The sequence below is a fragment of the Uloborus diversus genome, unplaced genomic scaffold, assembly GCF_026930045.1.
Source record: "Uloborus diversus isolate 005 unplaced genomic scaffold, Udiv.v.3.1 scaffold_15, whole genome shotgun sequence".
Taxonomy (NCBI): Eukaryota; Metazoa; Arthropoda; class Arachnida; order Araneae; family Uloboridae; genus Uloborus; species Uloborus diversus.
In genome coordinates, this window is record NW_026558209.1 from 1141560 (window position 1) to 1165822 (window position 24263).

Here is a 24263-nt window from a genome sequence, read left to right on the forward strand (position 1 = left end):
CAGTAATAAGTTCAAGCGATGGAAAATATTTTGTAGGATGTATTGGAAATGTTATCTCATTTTTCTTAACATGCCTTTAGGTATTGCAATCGAGAATTTGCAGATGAAAAGATTTTAATACGGCATCAAAGGGCAAAACATTTCAAATGTCATGTTTGTCACACACAAGTCTACACTGGACCTGGCCTGGCCATTCACTGCATGCAGGTTAGTTTGTTCCTTTATTATGTTGTCCAGTAGCACACTCAGGAGTTTTTCAAAAGGTCCCAGGGATTTCGAGGGTCAAATCAAACTCCAACACGCGTACAAACGCAGGGCCTGAGGCACAGGCCAACTAGGCCTGGGGCCTCATCTTCCTAAAGGACCCCAAATTTAAAAAAAACTTATGCATAGGATTAAAAAATCATGTATCTTTGTGAAAAAAATAAAAAATCCTCTTTTAAGTAAATATTAAATACTAGCAGTACCCGCACAGCGATGCCCGTGCTAAAAATTTAATGGAAGTCCATTTAATTAAAATAATTGACTCCCCCTCTGATATGAAATGATCATTTTTCTTTGTATAAAATGCGCACACACCTTTTCAAAAAAAAAAAGAAAACCTTTTTTTGGAATTTAAAACTTTTCGTCAAATCATTAAATTAGATTTGCAGTTTCTTTAAAACTATTTAGCGAGTGAAGCGGTTTTTACTGCTATTTAAAATATTTCGCCAAATAAACAAAAAAAAGACATCAAATAATATCTTTCAAATATAAAGATAATTCCGCAGCTCTATTGATTATCGCTAAACTTGCCCAGCAACCACGCTATCATAATCCATCCGTCTAACGGAAAACAAAAAAACATCCCGAAGAATATTCAAAAATCATAGTCGGAAAAAAATAAGAAAATGTCGTACATTCACTCGGATAGAAACAAATCAAAAGTTTCTTTTCTTTCAAAACAAATCACCAAAACAATGATTTACATTAACGGCTGCCTTAAAACAATAATCCTAGACTGAACTGTCGGCGCCTAACGCGCCAAGCGACCACGCTACCGGAACCCAGCCCTTTTGCGAGTGAAGCGGATGTTTTTTCTTTGGCAATAATAAATGTTTCGCCAAATAAACAAAAAGGTATAAAATCACATTAACAGTAGCTTTCAAATCTTTATATATTAAGAGCTGCGTTGCCCGGCTTTGCCCGGTCTGCCTTGAGAACAAAAATTGTGTCAAGTGAAATATATTCAACAAATAATCAAAAAAAAAAAAAAAAACACCGTGCAAAATTACCCTTCCAAACAATGATGACAGATATTAAAATACTTTTAAGAAATTAAAATGCGAAAGATGGATTTTAAAAGCGTAACCATGGAAACATGAAATAAAATAAGTTTATGAAATCAGATGCAAAATAAGGAAATTTCAAAAAGCGTAACCATGGAAACGTGAAAATAAAATGGTTGACAACCTGAATCAAAATGACATGTTTTGAAATTGATTTTAATGCGCTTGTAACTTTTTTTCCTTTGAAGATAGAAGCTAATTTTTTCGACCAAAGGTCGAGTGAGATCTGGAGTAAAAAATCTCGCTTTTTCCAATGCTGTCAAAAAGAAAACTGTGGGATGATTCCTTCATTTTTTATTGATAGATTAAATGAAGAAAGTAGTGCCTAAATTTCAACAAAAAAGTTCGAGCTAAAAACGCAAATGACCCCCGCCGTAATTAAGTTACAGCATTGAAATAAACTGTTCAGAACGCAGAAAATTCTGCCCTTTTTAACGATATATAATATTAATACGTGCAAATAATTTTTCACCCCTTTAATAGCCAATAATAGGCAATTTACGTGAAATTTGGGCCTGAATTTGAATAAAAAAAGAATATTTTTTAGATGTTTTCGAATTATAGCCTATGTTACTCGGTACGAAAGCACCTTTCGTGAAAGAATTTTTCAAATAGGTGCAGTGGTTCCGGAGATTACCTCGAACATATAAACACACAAAAATCCGCCCTCTCTCTTTATAATATTAGTAACGATTATTTTACATCGATTTAAAGTGATGGAACAGAAATGGGGGCCTCTAAAGCATTGTGGACCTAGGGCCTCAGTTTTAGTTAGTCAGACCCTATACAAAGTCTTTTATCGATTGTTAGGAACAATAAACATTTGAAAAAATTATTGAATAATTACTTAGCATTAATGAAAAACTTAAATTTATTACTAACAAATTCTTTATTAAAATACTGGAAAGCACAAGAATGAATGTATTTACTTTTCTCAGAATTAAAAATTAAAAACAGAAGTAAAATCATTTTAGAACAATTTACATTCACATACCGTTCGATTTTGCGGGGGGAGAAAGAGTTATAAATTTAATTTTTCATTTATGAAATCTGAAATTATTACCTTTGCTTGAAATTATTTTACGTACTACAGAAATCTTTATATCTTAATAGGCAAGCCGTTTTCTTTCGGTACCAATTCCTCCTCTGTTTGTGAGCCGATTTCCTTCATTCTTTTTTTCTTCGGTAGCTATTGCCGAGCTTTAGTGTCATCAATAAAAAATTTTGAAATCGAACGCTAATTAACGGAGAACGCATTTTCGTCCTAAATGGCTCTTTCTACGCGAACGGATGGTAAAAATTTTTCGAATCTGATAGGGTTGGAAAGGTCTTTAAAAAACACTCCTAACGAAAAAATTGTCTGGGTGCCCAAGGTCCAATAACCTAAATCCACTAAAAAAAAAGTTATAAGCGTTTTTTAGTTAGCGAAACTCAAAAATTTTCATTTTATCTCTTTTCCATTGTTGAAATTCATTGTTGGAAGTGTGAAACATTAAGTTTTAATTCATTTTTTAAACCGCTTTTTCTACACGAAAAATGCATTTTAATGCTTCGAGCTTGGTATGGTTGGAAAGCTCATGCAAAATACTATGAAACACATTCTACCCGATTTACCGTTCGAAAACGCCAACCCGCTAAAGTGGCTAGAAAACGCGCTAGAAGCAATTAAAAGTTAGTGAAAATTCATTTTTATTTGCTTTTTCACGTGACATAGTTAGTGTGAAGAAATTGCTGGATAATATTATGTGTTGCCATTTCTCGCTTGAGCGTAAAGAAATGAAATTCTTGCATTTCTTTTTATTACTGAGGCTTGGGTAACTGCGGGCATTTAAAATATTTTCATTTCGGTTATGTTTTCCCAATTTTAATACCTGCATTTGCTATCGCCACAAATAGATCTTAAGGTGTAACTTATGTTAAAATTGGCGTATTATTACCACGCCAACTGCTTTCGCTTGGTACAATTATTTGTTGCCGCGAGCAGAGTTCGTTCATTTGGAAATTTTATATTTCTAGCAGCCTACATTCTCATACCTATTTCTACCAACAATATTGTTTGCACAGAAGTGATTAAAGGAGTTTTGCGATATCATTTCATTCAGGACGATTTCCATAATTATGAAATTGGCAAACTTTAACCATTGATGTTAAATTTTCGGCACCAATGCCAGAGCGAGAAATATTTTTCTTTTGTATTCGTATAGAGTAGAGAAATATCTATTTGCAAGGAACTGACTACGAATGAAGTACCTCTTTAAGGTGAGGTTTATTAAATTGCAACCGTTCGTGACAAGAGGGAGGAAATAAATGACAACAGGGACCTACAATGGGGAGAATGTGACATTAAGGCTTTTTTTGTTTTAATAAGTAAGTTTTTTGAAGAAAGCATGACATGTGGCAAAGGAAAGAGGGAGTATGGTGAAGCGTGAAACTTCGGGACAAAGGTGAGATGTATCAAAAATTTTGAAAAGTGCATTAGTCAGTTATCTCCTAAACCGTAAAAAAATCACAAACTTTACATTTCTAATGGCAGAAGTCAAGGCAAGTTTCCTAATAATATTAAACTTTTTAAAAGAAATATTGTTCTTGCAGAAGTGTTACGCATAATCTGAGTTTAGCAGCATCATTTCATTCGGGAAGATTGATAAATCGGACAATTCGCTCTTCATCTATTGGCGTCAAATTTTTGGCATCAATTGTAGCGCGAGAAATGTTTTTTCTTTGCATACGTAAACAAAGAGTTGGGAAATATATATTTGCATACGGTCCCCACAAAAAAGGGCAGTCAACGAATGAAGTCCCGCTTTAAGGTGGGGTTCACGAAATAGTAACAGTTTGTGACAAAGGAGAGGAAAGACATGACAAGGGGGCATACAATGGGGTGAACGTGACAACAAGCCTTTTTTTAATTAAAACGTTTATGAAAAACAGCGTGACATGTGACAAAGGGAAGAGGGGGTATAGTGAAGTGCAAAACATTGTGACAAAGGGGAGAGAGGGTCGAAAACATTGAGAGGTGTGACATCAGTTATGCACCGCTCTTAACCGTGAACAAATCACAAAGACGACCTTTTTTAAAAATTGTACTATTATTGCGATGTCCAGTATTATAGAATGGACAAGACTGGTTCTATGTTGCCAAGGGTAGAGTTTGTTCATTTGATTATTGGAAATTTATATTTCTAATGTCGAAGAAGCAACTTACTCAATAATAGTAGACATTTTATAAGTAACTAGAAGACCCGACAGACATTGTTCTGTTCAAACTTTGTAAATTAAAAAGTTAAAAAAATTCAATAAACTATCAAGTGTTTGAACCGCTCTGTTGAAAAAAATAAGTAAAATAAATGTTTTAAGCTGCTATGGTGTCAGAATGCATATATTTATTACAACTTGATTTATTTAATGCCCACTGAGCAGTTGTTTTATTAACTATTTTTTCTCCCGAACTAGATGGTTTGTTCCTAACAAAGGATAAAAAGCGTCCTCAGATATTAAGTGTAAAATTCGAACTACCCATCTAGAACAAACGGAAAATCCCGCTGCAACATCCCCCATATGAAAAAGGTCATGAGGAATCTGGGGTTCGGGGGGGGGGGGGGGGTAGATAGGTTGTTGTTCCGCTCTGGAGAGTTCTTACACTCCCTCAAGTTTATTTCAGATCTTAGTTGTAACCAGTAAAACTGTAAAATCAGTTTAAAGTTCTCCCTTTTGTCTGTTGATTATCATTCCCAGTCTTTTTAAGTTCAATAAAAACCATTCAAGTTAAGCAGATTGATTTTTTACTTTTCTCTCTATTACATTGTCAAAGCGAAAATCCCCTAACGTTGCGGATCGAGTCGAATTGCCGAAGAATGAAGATGTATGAAGGCGCAAAAATATATGTCATTTCTGTTAGTTTTTTAATTATTAACTTTCACTTAATCTGATGCTCATTTAAATTAGAAATTGGGTTTCATGCATGAAAATTAGTTTCAATTTTAATGTTTTAGGAGATTTTTATTGATGAAATAAAATCGATTCTGTATATCGAAATTTCTATATATCGAATTTTTTCCCCGGTAATTTGCTACTTCGATGTATGGAGGTCCGACTGTATATTTTTATAATTGTCTTTAACTTTTAAAGGTCCATAAAGAAACAATCGACCGTGTTCCCAATGCTTTATCACATCGATCGAGTGTTGATATCGAAATATATGGTATGGAGGGCATTCCAGAAGCTGACCTTTATGAGCCACCAGAACAAGAACAGCGGCGTTCTGTAGGTATGTCTAACTTTCACTAGTATTCTGAATAAAGTCAACTTTTGATTAGGAGAGGGAGGGTAACTTTCAGCTTTGATTCTGTAAACAGAAATTAGCTCTTTTAGGCAGGGCCGGATTTGGAAGTGTGGAGGCCCCTAACCAGGGTTCGAAAAGATCATCCTATTTTCAAAAATATCCCATACTTTGATATATACCCGAATATTTTGATATGTATATATCCGATATTTTCGATCCGCAATTCAATAGTAAATACATCCTGATTTTCAGTAGGATACTGCCCTTTAGCCAGGGCTGTGCTAATTATATACTAGCTATCTGGTTGTTTGGCACTCTTGGTTTCTTTAAGAGGTTTTCCACCTCCATCTCAGTCACTTCCTAAGCCGGGCTGATGAGTGCTAATAAGCACGAAACTGCAGTCCTCAGCTGGAATTGACTGAGCTGGCGGTATATTTCATGTATTACCGCTATTTATTTTTTTTATATTATTATTATAATTTATAGACTTAAAATTACTGTTCCTTATTTATATCTAAACATGCATTTCATTTTAAAAGTTATGTACTTTTAAGGTTATTTGCATATGATAGTTAGAAACACGTACTTTGTAGAAATACAAAAAAAAAATGTCAGGGAGAAAAAACGTAAAATTTGCTGACCCGTGAAATTTTGGATATTTTGTAAAAATCTTATTGTGGGGGCCCCTTTGTTGTGGAGGCCCCGGGGCAGTAGCCCCGCCTTCCCTCCCCTAAATCCGGCCATGCTTTTAGGACATCATCGATGACAGCAGGATCTACTCCTCCGTGTACTTTGGAGTTTCTCACATTAACAGATAAGCACTAATCTCATTTTCTCTGTTCTCAAAGGTTCGGAGTTACATTAATGGTCGGTTTCATTATTAAAACCTAGAGGTACCCGCACGGCTTTGCCCGTAGTAGAAAAATTAAAAGATCTTCGGTCCAACTATTCACCAAATCCTTCTGCCATTCAGACTGAAAGAGAAAAATATTAGCTTGAAATTGATACCAAATTCAGCTTAATTAGTTGAAAAATAAATGAGAGAGATTTTCTAAATTCATGCCAAAACGGTGACTCCAAGAAATGATCCAAAAGAGAATTTTTGAAAAAATTCTCCAAAGCGTAGTTTTCATTCAAAAAATCTTAAAAAATTAATTTGGGCGTTTCTCATAAATATTTATTTGTAAAAAAATCTTAAAAAATTAATTTGGGCGTTTCTCATAAATATTTATTCGTAAAAAAATAACGGACAAAATCGGAGACATGACGGCACGGCCAACTATTTAATTTAGGCGATTTGACGTGGAATGATCCATAAGCTTTTGTGCAACAATATGATGAAAGTGAAAAACCAATGTAAATAAAGCACAAATTTCGAAGAAAAAAATTTTCTTCAAAATTTGTGCTTAATTTGCATTGGTTTTTCACTTTAATCATGTATATCTACTTTACTGTAAATATAATTTTCTTACCTTGGGAGGAGGCATTGGTTGGTTAGTTAGAGCGAAGTTTATTTAAGATGCGTTATGACTTTTTTTTTTTGGTCAGATGTTTTATGTCCTTTAACTATAATTATGCATTTCATTGCAGTAGAAATCCCCGGAGCAGTGATGAAAATATCCGACACGTCCTATATTGTGCATCCCGAGGAAGACATATCCTTGGTGAGTAGATTGAAATGGTGGTAAAATTTAATTACATGGCATTGCACCCGGAGTCTGCAACTCCGAGTTGCAGAAAATGCTCCATCATACTTCGGACCGTATTTGTCGATTTCTTGAGCAATCGTCTTCGGGTTCAATGTTTCCTCTGCTCCTTCTCTAAACTTCCAACTTCCTTAGTCCAAAATACTAACTACTTTTGCATCAAACTTCCATTTTTCCCAGTTTGTGTTGCTTAGTCATTGAAATCCTTCAGGTAGTAAAACCATTATTGCTTGCGTTCACTTTCTATTACACTCGGACCCCGATTTAACGAACCTCTATTTGACGAATCTCCCGATTTAACGAATTTCTCTTTTTTCCCCCGACTTAAATGAAAGCAAAAACCCCCATTTATCGAATAATAAACTCCGAAATAACTAATTATTTTAACAGCCGATTTTTTTTTTTTTTTTAATTTGAGTTAGGAAATAGTGTATTGTTATCTATATATATATCCAAATTGTCCGAAGCAGAAAAAGACATTTTTTTTGGAATCGGCAATTTTTGACGGGCAAAGGGGCAACCAACGAATAGTGATTCTGAAAGCGATAGCGAAACTCCCATTAAACAGTTACTTTTTCGAATACTTTACATAGCCTGGAAACTAAAAACATATCTCATGTAGCAGGCTGCAAAAGACACAGTATTTTTTTTTTCTCTCCATAAAGTCAAAAGAACTATTTCAAGCCAAGAATCAAGGAAACTGTCCAAACATCTATTACACAGTAGTTTCAAATTTTAAATTAACTAGCATGTAATAAGTCCTGGAATGCTGAATAAAAAGTAAACTTTCTAATTATGGATATTTTTGTGCAGTTGCTTATTAGAGGTTTTAAATAAGGTAAGTGTATTAATAAAAAATAAAAATTCACACCCCGCTATTACGAATAACCCCCTTTTAAATGTATAAAAGTTTCGGTCCGGATGGATTCGTTACATCGGGCTCGGACTGTATTTTCATTCCATAGTAATGTTAATTGGTTGTCCAATCTCGGACCCCACGTTACCCATTACGATCTTTCGTGCAGTGGAAACAAGTAAATACAGCAATGAGACAAAAACAGCTACTTCTTAAGAGCCATTGTCTGTAAGGATCAGGCAGGTTGTGATTGTTGACATTTTTAATTTTCTTTATTTTTGCAAATGTTGTTCCTTATCATGAATGTAATGTTTGTGCAAAATATGAGCTTTGTCTGCCTTACCGTTTTTGGGAAATTAAATTTTTTAATTTAGGGGGTGTGGCACATTTTTGCGTGTTTTTCAAATTTGCAGATTTTAAAGTTCTTCTTGCTTTAAGCGTCCCTATAATGACATGGATTTTTGAATTCTATACTATTATATGGTCTTCTTAGGTACTATTACAGCTGTCAAATCGGTGTCACTACGAGGGCGACGGCCACGAACTCCGTTTAAAAATGACCGAAACTTAATTTTTTTCTATATTCAAGGCCAATTTTCTCAAAGCGCCTTCATGATGACACCAACATTTTTAGATCATTTTCTAGCCACACTTACATACATCAAAAATATGTATCAAAATCGGTGTCACTATAAGGGCGCCAGAAGATATTGGAACTTTAATTCGATAAATTTCACAAAAACACAAATATTTAAAATCTAACTACAACTGTCGCCCTCATAGCAGAGATCTGATACTAAATTAGGTTGATAACCAACATGTTTGTCTAACATTTGCACAAAAAAAATCGGTGTCACTCCTATTATTTTTGGAAATATAATCGTTCGATGTTAGTACGTTATGGCGTTTTTTTATATTTATTTATTTAATCTTTTCACCCCCAGATAGTTTTTTTGAACATATTTATTTTTAATTTAATACAAAAATGTGTATCTTTTAACATAAAGAGCTTTGGGCAGTAAGAGCGTCTTTTTCTTGAATAGAAAATGCCCGTTATGATATAGGTACAGGCAGATGTATTGTGCATAATATGTCTAGATTATCATACCAATAGTCATCTTGTTTTTTCGGCCAAACAAATATATTTATTCCAATTGTTCTTGACATACATTTGACCTCAACTTGAAAATGGATTTTATACGAAAGATGTATAGAGAGAAGCTCTTACAAACATCTTATATTAATGCTTCAAATTTTCAACTAATAAATACCCCTACATTGCCAAAAGTTCAATTTAATGAAATTGGATGGTCCCTATCTTTACGAGCTCAGTTCAAGTTCACTTCAAAGCAGAAGGAGTATTTATAAGAACAATTTACGATTGGTGAAAATACTGGGAAAAAACAACATCCCTGTCAAGTTGCACACTAGATGAGAAATGCAGTTCGTAACGGAGAAAAAACTGTTCGTTGCTTCAGAGTATTGTACTATGAAACAAATCCTATCCTTTTTTTTCGATGGAAGAAACAAAAAAACGAATGCATTCTCAATACATCAAATGAGAACATTGAAGAAAACGAACATTCAGAATCTGAAACTGAATTTGAGGATAACGTAGACCAAAACGAAGAAAACATTAAGAATCAAGTCAAACCAATTTCAGAAAGACAGTCATCTCTTATTGAAAACTGCTAATTTTGTAGCACTAAAGCATGGGAAAACATGGTATCCCAGAAAAAGAGTAGAAGTTGACCATTTGCAAGTTTATGTCAAATTCATGTCAAGAACAATTGGAATAAATAAATTTGTTTGGCCGGAAAAAACAAGACGGTATAATAATCTAGACATGTTATGCACAATAGATCCACCTGGTACCTATATCAAAACGAGCATTTTCTATTCAAGAAAAAGACTCTCTTGCTTCCCTAAGCTGTTTATGTTATGAGGTACACTTCTTTGTATTAAATTAAATAAATAAATATAAAAAAAAACGCCATAACGTACTAACTTGGAACGATTATATTTCCAAAAATAATAGGAGTGACACCGATTTTTTTTTGTGCAAATGTTAGACAAACATGTTGGTTATCAACCTAATGTAGTATCAGATATCTGCTATGAGGGCGACAGTTGTAATTAGATTCTAAATATTTGTGTTTTTGTGAAATTTATCGAATAAAAGTTCCAATATCTGCTGGCGCCCTTATAGTGACACCGATTTTGATACATATTTTTGATGTATGTAAGTGTGGCTAGAAAATGATCTAAAAATGTTGGTGTCATCATGAAGGCGCTTTGAGAAAATTGACCTTGAATGTAGAAAAAAATTCATTTTCAGTCATTTTTATACGGAGTTTGTGGGCGTCGCCCTCGTAGTGTCACCGATTTGACAGCTGTAGCAGTATCTAACAAGACCATATAGTAATATGGAATTAAAAAATCCATATCATTATAAGGGCGCTTCAAGCAACAAGCACATTAAAATCTGAAAATTTGAAAAACCGGCAAAAATGTGCCACGCCCCCTAAACAAAAAAAAATTATTTTCTCAAAAATGGTGAGTCAGACAAAGCTCAAATTTCGGATTTACATTACATTTATGATAAGGAACAACATATCTGAAAATAAAAAAAATTAAAAATGTCAACAATCACAAATGCTTTAAACTGCCTGATTCTTACAGACAATGGCTCTTAAACAGTTAAAATCAAGTGCAAAACAAAATTAACAGCTTCTAACAACAAGTAACAAGTAGTCATTTTTCCTTTTAACCTATACAAAACACAAGCTTTTACAGTATGGGACTCCAAATCCAAAATCATGGGGACCTCGACTTTTCCGGAATTCGAATTTTTCGGACTCTGGACTCTGACTCAAAAAACAGTGTTCTGCGGTATATGTAACATTTTTCTTGGTTTCGTTAAAGTTTGCAAATTACTTTTGTTTTTTTATCCATCTGAATGTAATTTTTTTTCATCATGCTTATGTAAGCAAAAGTCAGAAATAATCTGCAGTGTTGCTTTTTATTATTATGCAATGTGCCGATCGATAAAATAAATAAGTTACATTTTTACTAGAAATAATTTTGTACTTTTGTTCAGTAGGCTTTGTATTGCATACTTATGAAAAGAAAAAAAAACTATCTTTAAATGAAAGTGGATTTTAAAAGACTGCTGCACAATCACAGCAAAACGCTTAATTATGCGTAATACGTGGCACCAGAAAAACGTTTTTAAAAAGCTGAACTGAAAATGCTGGGTTTTCAACGTAATTGCCAAAACTTAACAATTCTGAACTCTTAAGTACTGGAAACAAAAATGTTTTGATTTTTTTTTTCTGTAGCATTTGAGTGGAAGAGTTCCGGATTCCGAAATCGGGATCTCATACTGTATGATGAGGGAAACAATAGTACTGCAGCAATGCCCAACGTTATGCTGAAGAATCTGAGGAAAAACATCATCCCATATTTGCCCCTTCACATTTGCGAGGGAAAATGTCAGAAAAATTAGATTCAAAACTCAACGGTCTCCATTTCTGGTAGCTGTAGATTGGTCACAGAACCAGGGCTCGAAAATATCGTATATTGATATACAGTCGACTCCCTCTACAACGCGATTCGACTTACGCGAAGCCTAAATGGCTATAACGCGAATTTTTCACGAATAACAAATTTTACAGCCAACATGATTTTTTTTGCCCTCAACACGGATTTTTTGGACGGAAGTATAGGCTTCGTTATTGCCTACTAAATATTGATTTCGTTAATGTTATTACATCCCTCTAAGCATCACGGGCAGTGAAAGTTTCCACACCAAACTAGTCAACGCATCACCTAGTTAGTGCATCAAAAAACCACTCGGCATCTTCCACATCTTCCATTTATTCATTTCTTTTTTAATGCTAAATATTAAAGTTGATGAAAATATAGTGGCACCTCCGTCTAAAGTTTGTGAAGATTTCTGATTAAAGTTAAAAAAAGGCTGAATATGCTTGAACAACTACAAAAGGTCGACGCTAGTGCGACAGTATCAGTGAATCTTCCATACTCCTTACTCAAATTGAAAGTTAGAAATAAAAAATGTCCGTAAAAGTTCAGAACTTAGTTTTAATACTGAAGCTTGCAGAGCAGTCTATCGAAGTAAATATCATGAAAATGGAAGCTGCAGTTGTATTGTGGAAAAGAGATCAGGAAGAGGGGATGTTGGCACAAATGGAAACGTTATAAAAGAAAAGGCTTAGCCAACATATTTAAAAATGTATTATATAAGAATAACGATCTGATCATGGAGCATAAATCATCGTTTTCTTAATTTTTTGACTCATAAGTATTGTTACTGTATCTAGTGTACAGTACTGTTATAGTGCAGTATTGTACTGTGCGTAAAGTGTTGTTTTATTTTAAGTCTCTCTTTCCCACTGATCATTCATTTTGTGCATCTAAAGTATTTAATGTTGAATAAAACATATTTTTATTTTTTAAATACAGTAAAAATTCAGTTCTTTATGAAAGAAACTGTAGTGTATGTCACGGGTGCAGAATATGTCCGATTCGGCGATCTAGGATCGGGGGAAATTTGAACCATCTGGGGAAATTTTGCAGATTCATGTTTTTTTTTTAATTTTTTGATGTTTTTTTTTTTTTTTTCAGGTGTTTTTTGAATGCATTTTCTTTTGCATCACCACTCTTACTATTTTCATTAACTATTTGTTAGACAATAATTTACATTTTATAATAAATATGAGATAGGAGATTTTAATTAAAACTTGCATGTATTTACTTTTTAGATACTTATAGCTGTACAAGTTATCAGTTCATTATATTAGTTTTAAAGATGCAATTGTTTTTTTTTTTTTCAAAATTATCTATACCTATAGTAATAGGAATAAATTTTTATCTGAAACATAAAACATATTGTAAAATTTTGGGGAAATTTTCATATAGATTGGGGGAAATATTGGCAGTAAAAACATTTTCTGCACCTCTGGTGTATGTTTGAGGAATGTTTTAAACAGTTTGAGGGGTGTCGATAAGTGTTTAAAAGAATTAGTTATGCTTCTAATAAAATGTATACATATATTTTTCCACAACGTGAAATTTCGACTTACGCAAGGAGTCTAGAAACGCATCCCTCGCGTAAGTCGGGACTCGACTATAGATCGGATATTTTGACATGTGTCGGTTATTTTCAACCGGCACAAATTAAGTCTTCAAAATAGTAAATGCATCCTCAAATCACTCTTTCTTTTTTTATATTCTCATTACAATATTGAGACTTGAAAAGAAGGTTTCTTTCTTTATTTATATCTAGTATTTCATTTAACATTTTAACCAATTTTAATGGCTGTTTCAATCATTTTCTTCTTAGCTACTTTTACACAGTTATATGATTCAGAAATAAAAAATATGCATTTGTTGGTGCAGAGGGATAAGACTTTTTCTTTCTTCTTCTTCTTCTTCTTTTTTTTTTTTTTTTTTTTGACCAACGTTTAATATTTAACTAGGCACTTTTAATATAAATTTAAAAAATTGATACATTACTAATAATTTTATGAATATAAAATTAAAAAAAAAGAATTATATTACTTTTTTATATGAATGATGTATTAATCTATACCAGGGTTGGCAAAAGCCCGGGTTTTTTTTAAAAAAAGCCCATGGATCCAGGGGGTTTTTTTTTTTTAATAAAACCCAAAAAACCCAACTAAAGTTGGGTTTCTTAAAAGAAATGTGGGTTTTTTGTCTTTTTTTAGGGAAAATGTGGGGTGCTTGTAGCATATTGTAGCATAAGTATATGGACAAAGTGCAAAAATTGTCTTCGGGTAAAAAAAGCTGGAAAGCTAGTTAAAATTCAGCGTTTTCTGAAGAAAAGTATAAAAGACGAAAAAACCCAAGAATGATGAAGTTTCAGATTTTTTAATTTTCATTTTTACCAACAGTTAAGGCAAAGTTACTTCTTGAGTGATAAAATCTATTGTTCATTTATTTGTTTTTAATTTTTTTTTTTTTTTTGCATTTTACTTTATTGTATTTCATTTTGTTATGCAAATCTACTGTAGAACCTCAAGTAATTTAAATCCCTTTTTACTGCATTGCAGCTTAATCAAGATATTTCTTTGAATTTTATGTTGCCTGTTTTTCTATTTCTGTGTACAGAGTAAGAAATATTAAACTTTTTCGTAAGATAATGAAAATACTGCACATCCTATTCTGTTTTCTGTCCGACTGTTTAAAAAATCTGTTTATTTCTATGAAATATACCTTGTGTTTATTGGAGATTTGTGACGTGTTGGTTAGCAGAAAATAATTCATATGAAAGCCTTTTAGCTAGAGTAGTTTCCTCTGTACAATCTACAAATATTGAGAAAACCAGACATGACAGGACTTAGTCAAGATAATTTGAGTTATTTATTGACCAGTTTAAGAAAAAAGTTAAAACATTTATTTAAAATCTTTGAAGTATTTTTTTAATGCCGTCAAGAGTTAAGAAATACTATTAAAGTCCAAAATTCATTTTTTTGTGTTCATTGTCTGTGGTGAAGCAAAAAAAGGGGGAAGTTTACATTGTGAAAGTATTTAAATTAATTTTTTTAAAAACTTCTCAGAAAATTAAAAAATCCCAAAAGTGGGCTAAATAATGGGTTTTTTCAAAAAAACCCATTGGGTCCAATTCGGCCAACCCTGATCTGTACTAATATTATAGAGAGGACGAATTTTTGTGTGTTTATATGTTCGAGGTAATCTCCGAAACTATTGCAACTATTTAAAAAATTCTTCCACTGTATAAAAGGTGCCTTCTTACTGAATAATAATGGCTATAATTTGAAAAAAATCCGATAAATGGGTCTTCTTTTTTTTATTCCAATTTAGGTCCAAATTTCATGTAAATAGCTTACTATTGGCTATTAAATGGGTGAAAAATGACTTGCACATATTAATATTTTATACCGTTGAAAAGGGTAGAAGTTTCCGCATTCTAAGCAATTTGTTTCAATGCTCTGATTTCATTACGACAGGTTCAATTTGCGTTTTTATCTTAAACTTTTTTAGACTTAGCTGAAATTTTGACAATCCTTTCTTCATTAAATCTATCAATAAAAAGTGAAGGAATGTAACATAGTTTTCTTTTTGACACCGTTGGAAAAAGCGACATTTTTTATTACAGACCTATGGTCGCAAAAGTAACCTATCTCCAAAGGAAAAAACGTTATGAGCCGTTAAAAATAAAGTTTGAATAAATCTAATCTACATTAAAATTACTGATGTTTTTTGTTTCGCATTGCCATAGTTACGTCTTTTAGCTTCGTTTCATTTTAATTTCGTAAAGGTCCACAAACTTGGCGCCACGGAATCATAAGCAATGGGGAAATGTTTTCGCCAATTCTGCATATTTTACCATCTATGTTATAATTCCCCCGGACAATGTAGAAATTGCGAGAAAACTAGGAGTCTTAGCAATTTTCCCAATTGTCGCCAAATTTGTGGAGGCCAAAGACCAAGGGCTGATGCACTTCGGCCAGGGCCTTGCTGATGGTGGCAGAAGCAAACAATTATAGCCCATAATCGACGATAGCGCCAAAACCCCCAGTTATCGAAATATCTTCGAAATTACTAATGAAAAGAAACCAGTTCATCGTAAAAGCAGGGGGGATGGAAGTTGTATTTGTACGCGCTTTTACATTTAATTCTAAAGAAGAACGTTACTATGATTTAGCTTTCAAAACTTAATGATGTCCAAACAAGATATCAATGAGAAAAGTAGCCAAGTTCGATCGAAATGAGGTTCTGGGTAGACGTTGTCACCGACAAGATTCTGATCTCAACAGATGACAAGTTCCATAGCAGTTCCTCATGGAAATTGGATTGCCCCGTGTTCTTCAATTCATTTTGAAAATAATTTTTTACTTTCTTTGATCCTGGATTTAATCTCGGCAAGTTACTGTATAATTGAAGCAGTCAAATGTTTTGGAAATTGTTTATCGACGACCGAAACTTGCCGCAAGCTTAAAATCCGGAATCAAAGAAAATAAAAAAATTGTTTTCTGAATGAATTAAAAAAACATGGGACAATCCAACTTCTATGAGGAACAGCTATGAAACTGGATACCAGAAGTATAGAAAATATTGAAAATATCGTGATATTTTCTAAATAAACACCGTATATATACCATGATATAGGGTAGAGATAACCAGTGTTTTCTCTAGCCATTAAAATTCTCTGAAAAGGTCCCAATTCTATAAGCTGTTGTCCAAGTTATGTTTCTTGTAAGTTTGACCAAATCCTGGAACCTGTGCCGTCTTCACAAAAAGGTTCAACAGAAGAACTTTCAGAGATAAAATATCCTCCGAATCATCAGAGAAGTCCTTGTAAACCTGTGTTCACGGTAAATTTGTCCACATGTAATCCTAAATTCCTTCTTCGCCACACAATAAATTTCTTACCACTACACTTGCACTATTAGAGTTTAAGTTTTTAGAGTGTGGTGTAAAAGCTTTTCTCTAATGCCAAAACTTTGACATGATTTGAAACCTTTCAACCCTTATTATTTTATCATTGCAAAAACGTTCATGCTTTGTTGTAACTAGTGTACTTAGTTGTAACTAGTGTCTTTGAAAAATCTCATTTTATCCTCAAAAAAGTCCTCCAATACACCTTGATTTTTTTTTCTTTTCCAATTTTGTGTAGCAACCTTTGCCGGGGATTCAGTAGTTAGGGGCTAACCTAACCTTCTGGCAGCACAGGGCTGTTTGTGGTCCGAAATTTCATAAAAATCCGAAAACTTTTGGTTGCTGTTTCCGAAAATTTTGGGCTGAAAACGCATTGAAAGAAAAAAAAAAACCTTTAAAATGGTTTTTTTTTTCTGTGATTTCAATGGACAATTAAAGGGAAACTTGCTACGTATGCCAATGGTGTATGAAATGAAAAGTTTTAACTTCTTTTTACACGTTTTGTAAATATGCATACATAAAATCGTTTTTATATACAGTCGGACCTCCATATATCGAAGTAGCAAATTGCCCGGAAAATATTCAATACATAGAAACAATCTTACTTTATACTAAAAATCTCCTAAAACATTAAAATTAAAGCTAATTTGCGTGTTTGAAAACCAATTTCTAATTTGTACGAGTAAATGAAAGTTAATAATTAAAAAAATAACATATTACATTTTTGCCCTTTATACATGTTCATTCTTCAGCAATTCAACTTGATCCTCAACATTAGCGGATTTTCGTTCTGACAATTTAATCGGGAGAGAAGTAAAAAATCAATCTACTTAACTTGAATGATTTTTTACTGCAGCTAAAAAGGAGGAATGATAATCAACAGACAAAAGGGATAACTTGAAACTGATTTTACAATGTTACTATTTACAACTTAGATTTGAAATAATCTTGAGGGAATTTAAGAACTCCAGAACGGAACGACGACCTATCTACACCCTCCTCAACCCCAGATTCCTTATGAGTTCTGTAGCAATCTTTAGTGAACATAATTTTCTCCCCTAACCTTCATTTTTCATGAGACAAAACAGTGTAAAGTGGAAAAAAAAGGTCTCCAAAAAAATTCGATATATAGAGATCTTTTCAATATATCGAAACAATTTTTCTATGTAATGAACATACAAAATTTTGATATGTAGAAGTTCGATATATGGAGATTTGACTGTATTTCTCTCCCTCCCATTCCCATCCCCACAGTGAAAGGTGCATTACTTCTCTGTTTTGGAGCAAGAAATAGTACTAGTAGCCCTGGTAGGTGCTACTGTACTGCATGATTAAGAAAAACATTTCAATGAGAACCTGCCTAGGACCGTAATTTTAAATGTTTTTTTTTTTTTTTTAAACTTGAAAAAGTCCTCCTACATCCCTTTGCTTCTCACCGACTTAAATGTTTGGAAGTTCAGTAAATGTAAAAAAATTAAGTAATTGTGTGTTTAAAAGAAATTGGGTAGGAAATGCCAATTTTGCGTGGTACAGGTGGTTTTCCCACAAGTCTAATTTTTCTCCTTAAAAACTCTTCCAAACCCTTGCATTTTTATTTTTGAAACTGAGTACAAACCCTGGAGCTGCTGAAAGAATAATATGAAAGTTTTTTAAGGAATGGTATCTTACGTTTTGCAAACCTTTAACACTGCCTGTGAATGCATTTATGTATCTCTATTGACAAATTACTAAATAGTGTATTTTCCTTTTTATTTTCTGTGGTGGTGTATAATCCGCAAGTCCTAAAATCAACCTGAAAGGGGAAAAAAAATCTTCGTACTATCTGCGGATCATGCGGTATGAGAAAATGAATTTGTTTCGATTTAACTTACAGTTTTAGCACTCAAATTTAACATGTGAAGAAGTAATAATTTTTAAGGAATAATCAAAAGAAATCTAAAAATATTGGTTTCTTCTTAAAATCGTTACTATAGTGCTCTTATTACTTAAATACTAGGAGTCAAGACAAAAGAACAAAATGGTCTGATTTTGTTGTTTATTTTACGCTAAATTAAACAACTCTATGGGCAGCGAAACGGTCTCTATGGGGGAATTCTGCTGTAAATTGAGTTGAAAAAGAAAAGGATAATCTGCCCCTTACACTTTTTTATCAGATAATCCGTGGATAATGCCCTGGAAAATATGGTATTGTCCTTCACAAGATATCAATTCTGATTTGAATTTTTCCCGTTTAGGAAGAAAAGAGGGTGCAGCTCCTGAGGGTTCCTCTTCTCCAATCGCAGATGCCACTGATGGAGAGTTATGTTCTAAGTGCCGTGCCCAATGGTAATAGAGATTTCAAATTATCATTCTGAAAAAATTCAGCTGACACACCTGCCGTGCTTGTAAACTAGTTTTAAAAGCTTTGTGAGCCAAAACATTTTTATGCAAAGATGGTTTTAAAGTTCTTTTGATCTGCAAATTTTGCCCACAGCTTGCAATGCTCCTGACAGATTTCAATATTCTCTCTCTCTTCAGCTCCATACACTATTTCCACTGTGTTAATGTATTACACACCTCAGTTTTCAGTAGTCAGGGGCCTGTTCAGGATTTTTCAGAAGATCCCTTTTTTTATGAAAAAGGAAAAATCAAACAATTTTGTAAAAAACTATATTTTGTTAAAAAAATCAAACAATTGTGTAAAAATGATTTGAATTTTCAAGATTTATACATATTATTTCGAGATGCCATTGAAATTTTTAGGTGTTGTTTTTGAGATGTTTTTTCTCTTTTCTGAGGTGAATATAGAAATACAAATACAAACCTGTCGACCAGCTGCAACGGGCTTCGTAAATTAACAAAGAGATATCTCAACTAGTACAGTGTGGGGTACTTTTGCTTTCAGTGATGCTAAGAAGAAAAGTCCATTCACGAAACATATATCAGGGGTCTGTCCAGGATTTTTCACAGGGTCCGTTTTTTGTGAAAAATAAAATAATTTTGTGAAGAGTGAATTAATTTTGTGAAAAATCAAATAATTTCGCAAAAAAAAAAAAAAAATTGTTTAATCGAAATTTTAGAATTTAGAGCGGGAACAAACCGCATCATTTAAACTTAAAGTAGAGTATTTTCCTCTTCTATGTTGAGAATATCATTCTGGGATGTTTTTCTAGTATTTGGCGGGGGGGGGGGTCATCGCTCCCTCAAGTAGCAATATCTATCTACCATTCTACATTATGTTGGATTATACTAGAAATATTTCTGTACAGCATTTAAAATAATTGTAGCAAAATAAATAAGTAAATAAATAAATAAAATTACGACGAGGGTTCTGCATTTAACTTTTTGACCCAAGACACTCTTAAACGCAGAATTTCGTTTAAAACTTATAAATTCCGTGATTTTAAACAAAAATAAAAAGATATTTCAATGGTTTACCTCTTAACAAAGCGTATTAAACATCAAAATTTCAAAAAATCGGGTTCCCGTAGAGGATGCAAAGAGATCGTAATTCTCAAAGTGAAGGCATCAAAGGTATAAAAACGGCTTGTAAAAGAAAAAATTTAGATAAAATTATTTTTAAATTGCATTTTAGAGTCCTATGATAAACATATCATTAATATCTGTGGACACAGTTGAAGCAAAAATAAAATTAAACCATTGATTCAGAATTTTAATTTTTGACTCATAAAAAAAATGGAATTTTGCTTTAAAAATTTGAAATGCATGTTCTAACAAAAATAGACTTTTCATTTATTTGCATATTAATAAAGCGAAATTAGCTAGAAAAAAGAACAAAATATGATTCTCATATCGTATGTTAAAAGATTGTATTTTTCAAAATGTAGACATCTAAAGAAAAAAAACGGCAAGTAAAACAGTTTATTTAAAGTTAATTATCCTTGTTAGCATCGAAAAATCAAACCCATATAATTTTCTCCCAAATCAACAGTTAAATATCGCACAGCACCATAAAAACGCAAATATTGGCAAGCTGGTAAAATGATGAGAATATTTTCTAATCAAGTCATTATAAAGGTTCAAGACCAGACGCTAAATGGCGATAATTTTGAAGTTGGTAACCCTATCTGAAGCGATCATATTTTTTCCCCACCCCTACTATCCCTTTGCAGTTCTAAGTTCATTTCGCTGATATATATTATTATTGTTTATTAAACCATCAGCGGGGAGAAAAGTGCTTACCAACCTCGTTTCAGAAAAATTTACAACAACACCGCTGCTAATTAGCTTTGATAAAACAAACAAAATTATTTAAAACCAAACTTTTTTTCAGCAGTTAATTTCTTTCCAAGAAACAAACAAGCAGTATATTTATTTGACAGTCGCAATTTATCGTTTGCAGGAGCATCACAAGAGTGTCGATTCTTTTTTCTTTGTAAAATTAGCAGATTTTGTATAGCTGATCCCTCTAATTTGACTTCAAAAAAGGTTTCAAAAATTATCGGTTTAATATGCGTTATTTTGCTTTCAGATTTGCTCTTTCAGTAAACAACTTGTGAAAGATCTGTTCTTCTTTATCAGAATTTTGTGAAGGGTCCGTTTTGGTTGCTCGGGATTTTGTGAAAGGTCCGTTTTGTTTGATCGGGATTTTGTGAAGGGTCCGTTTTGGTTGATCGGATTTTTGTGAAGGGTCCGTTAACAGACCCAAATATTCTCTGGCCCTGTATATTTAGTACCCAATAAAGAAGGTGATGCTTAAGCCTTGCTTGTCCCTTCCGAAAATTTTCGTGTTAGGGGGGGGGGGGAGAATTTGCGTTAGCTCCAAAATTCGTTAATCAAGAAAAGATCGCTATTTAGCCATTTCGTGCTAGTCAACACTTGCACATTGAAGTTTAGCAGGCATTCTTAGTTATGTTTCATATTTCGGATATTTTTTAATATTTGATTATAAATGCTTGTACTGTTCGGGATATTTTAAGAATTTTTTTCTTTTTTCTTTTTTACTGATTGAGTGTCGATATATCAACAAAATCAAAGTCAATTATTAAATATTGTAAGTTTTCGAGGTCATTGGGTAAAATTGAAAAATGCTCTTATTTCATTTTATCAGTAGGGGAGAGGAGGGAGGATTGGGACACTTTTCACATAAATGATTCTTATTCATAATCCTCTACTCATTCATTAATGCAAAAGTTCACACAATAAACTTGCATATTATATCTACATTTTGAAAATATACACGATGTTTAAACATTTTATTATTTTCACACTTGACTAATTACAAATTTCAAGAATTTTGTCCCATTCCTCCCTCCTGGGAGGGAGGAGTGGGACACATTTGAAAATTACAGAAAAATTAGCGAGTGTCATAACTAGAAAGGTTCACATTAAAAGAAAAACAAGACTGTGCTCTACTAGTCCCACCAACCAATTGTGGTGGCGGTAATTTCATGATAATATCTGTTTTATCTAGAATGCTACAGTCATCCTGTTGAGGAAAATTAAAATTTCATGTCCTTCCTCATAAATTTTGCATTGTAGCTTTCAGTATCATAAATGCTCTCCACCCTTGCGACATAGTTAGGGGGGGGGGGGGTAGCAATTTGCTTATTTTTGCTGACAACGGAGGGGGGATGTTTGAGTGATGCTTACGTAAGACATTTTCAAAAATCTTAAATTAAAAAAAAAAAAGAAAAAAAAAAAACTAGAAAAAATTTCGAATGTCTAAGTTTTTTTAAAATTGTGATCTAAGAGCTTTTCTTAAATAAGGAAATTAAACAAGCATTTCTTTTTCAATTAAGTCTCAATTTTTTTAAATTGAATTTTTACTGTTGAGAAAAGTGTGGGGGGTGGGGGGTTATGTTATTATAAAGGGGGGTTTGCTATTTGCATATTTCTGCTGGCAAGGGGGAGGAGAGGTCAAAAATTGATAAAAACACGCTTACGTAATATTTGAACAGCCCCTTTACGGAAGGGACATATTTATGGGGCATGTCGCATTCCTCCCTCTTCGGAGTGTCCCATTCCTCCCTCTACACATTGCTTCTAAAAAATAACTTGTCGCATAAACCATGCTGGTTTTAGGCTTAATTAAATTGCAGATAAGCATACATTATATACTTAAGATTACAACGATAATATATTATGTTACTTTTACAAATTACATAAATAATGAAATAAAACTAAAAATAGATTAGAAACTTATTTTGGAGGTGAGAAATTTTTCCAACTATTAACTGAAACTTCTTGCTGCATAAAATGCAAGTATGAAACAAAAAGAAGCTATAAACAGGCCCTCTAGTGGTCAAACTGACAATAAAGTAAAGTGATTTATTTTGCCATAATTTTAGCTGTCCCACTCCTCCCACTGTCCCATTCCTCCCTCCTCTCCCCTAACGTAAGAAAGGAGATGGTGTCCAGGTCCGGACCCCTAGCTTGAAACTCAATTAACTGGTTCCTACAGAATATAAGTGCCCGTAAAATTAACTCCTATAATGAAAATTAAAGTTTTTCTCTTTTCTTCAAGCAATGTTTTTCACCATCTAAATCGTGGACGTGCGGTGTCCTGCTGAAACACTGCACCAGGAATGCTCTGGTCAGTACCTCCGGCATCACAGCGTCACTGAACTAGCGCTCGCTACTGAGGTTACCCGTAATTCGGACTAGATGGGACTGCCCTTGATATTCAATGGCGCTTCAGACTATGGCGCCTGGCGTTGTGTCGGATTACCCACTCTGGGAAGTGACGTTCTGTAACGTCTGACGCGTACATGTTGACCTAACAAATTGTGTCCGACTCCCGCAAGGAAGGTAAACACCAGGTTTACCTTTCTGTTTCACATTTCTATAGCTATCAAGTGAAATGAAATGTCAGAATTCAAGTTGTATGGCTAAATCATTTTATTTATAATAATCCAATGATTAACAACTGTAAAACAAACTTGAACATAGGTAAATGGTATAAACAAGTATGAGGAATTTCAACACTACTCAAAAACATCCTTCATGTTCCAAAAGAACATCTTCCCAAAAAAAAAACATTTGACACCCTAACATGAATTATCCTAAAAATGTTTCAAAAATTTTAAGTCCCTAACTCTCATGGCGAAATTCTAAAAGCCATCCCCTAAGTGCAAGACGTAGCCCCAACAGCGAACGATCCTCTCAAAAATACGACTATCGTCAGTCGAAAATGAAAAACGCGAGCAGAAGAAGTGATTTCCTCCTCATTTCCCCCTGCTTATATAATACAGCGCACTCAATGCACGTCACGCCGGATATGCCTACGTAAGAGCTCAGTCTGGATGCTTCCAGAACATTCGATTTGCCGCGGAGCTATCGGGAGATTACATCATCTCCGTTCGTGCTCCGACGTCACATCCTTCTTCCTGACGAAACACGTCGTTCGAAGTCGTTCCGATGTTTACGGGTCGATTCTCCCGTACGCGAATTGAAACGAGCGTCCTTTAAGGGACAAGATTAACTGCCTTTTCATTATTAAAGAAATACAAGTGAGTAAAAACATTTACACTTAGTTTTCACTTAGCTTTCAAAATGAATTGTTGAGAATATTTCTCAAATAGACATTTTTGGCTATCATTACACGTCCATCGTCATAGTGCAGACTAAATCCGGACTCATCCGGGAAGACGACCTGTTGCTAATTCGCATGCCATTGGGTGCGCCCATTGAAATCGGAAGTAACG

General features: G+C 33.6%; 1 protein-coding gene across 1 annotated transcript in view; it reads left to right on the plus strand.

Annotated features, from left to right (window-relative positions):
- Positions 1 to 19172, plus strand: part of LOC129233009 (BUB3-interacting and GLEBS motif-containing protein ZNF207-like) — a 34212-nt gene extending 15040 nt beyond the window's left edge. The window contains exons 2-5 of the mRNA XM_054867089.1: positions 81 to 207; positions 5457 to 5595; positions 7201 to 7274; positions 18852 to 19172. Of these exons, the coding sequence (XP_054723064.1) occupies positions 81 to 207; positions 5457 to 5595; positions 7201 to 7274; positions 18852 to 18971 (460 nt within the window). The 3' untranslated portion in view covers positions 18972 to 19172. The remainder of the gene's footprint in view (positions 1 to 80; positions 208 to 5456; positions 5596 to 7200; positions 7275 to 18851) is intronic.
- Positions 19173 to 24263: the final 5091 nt, after the last annotated feature.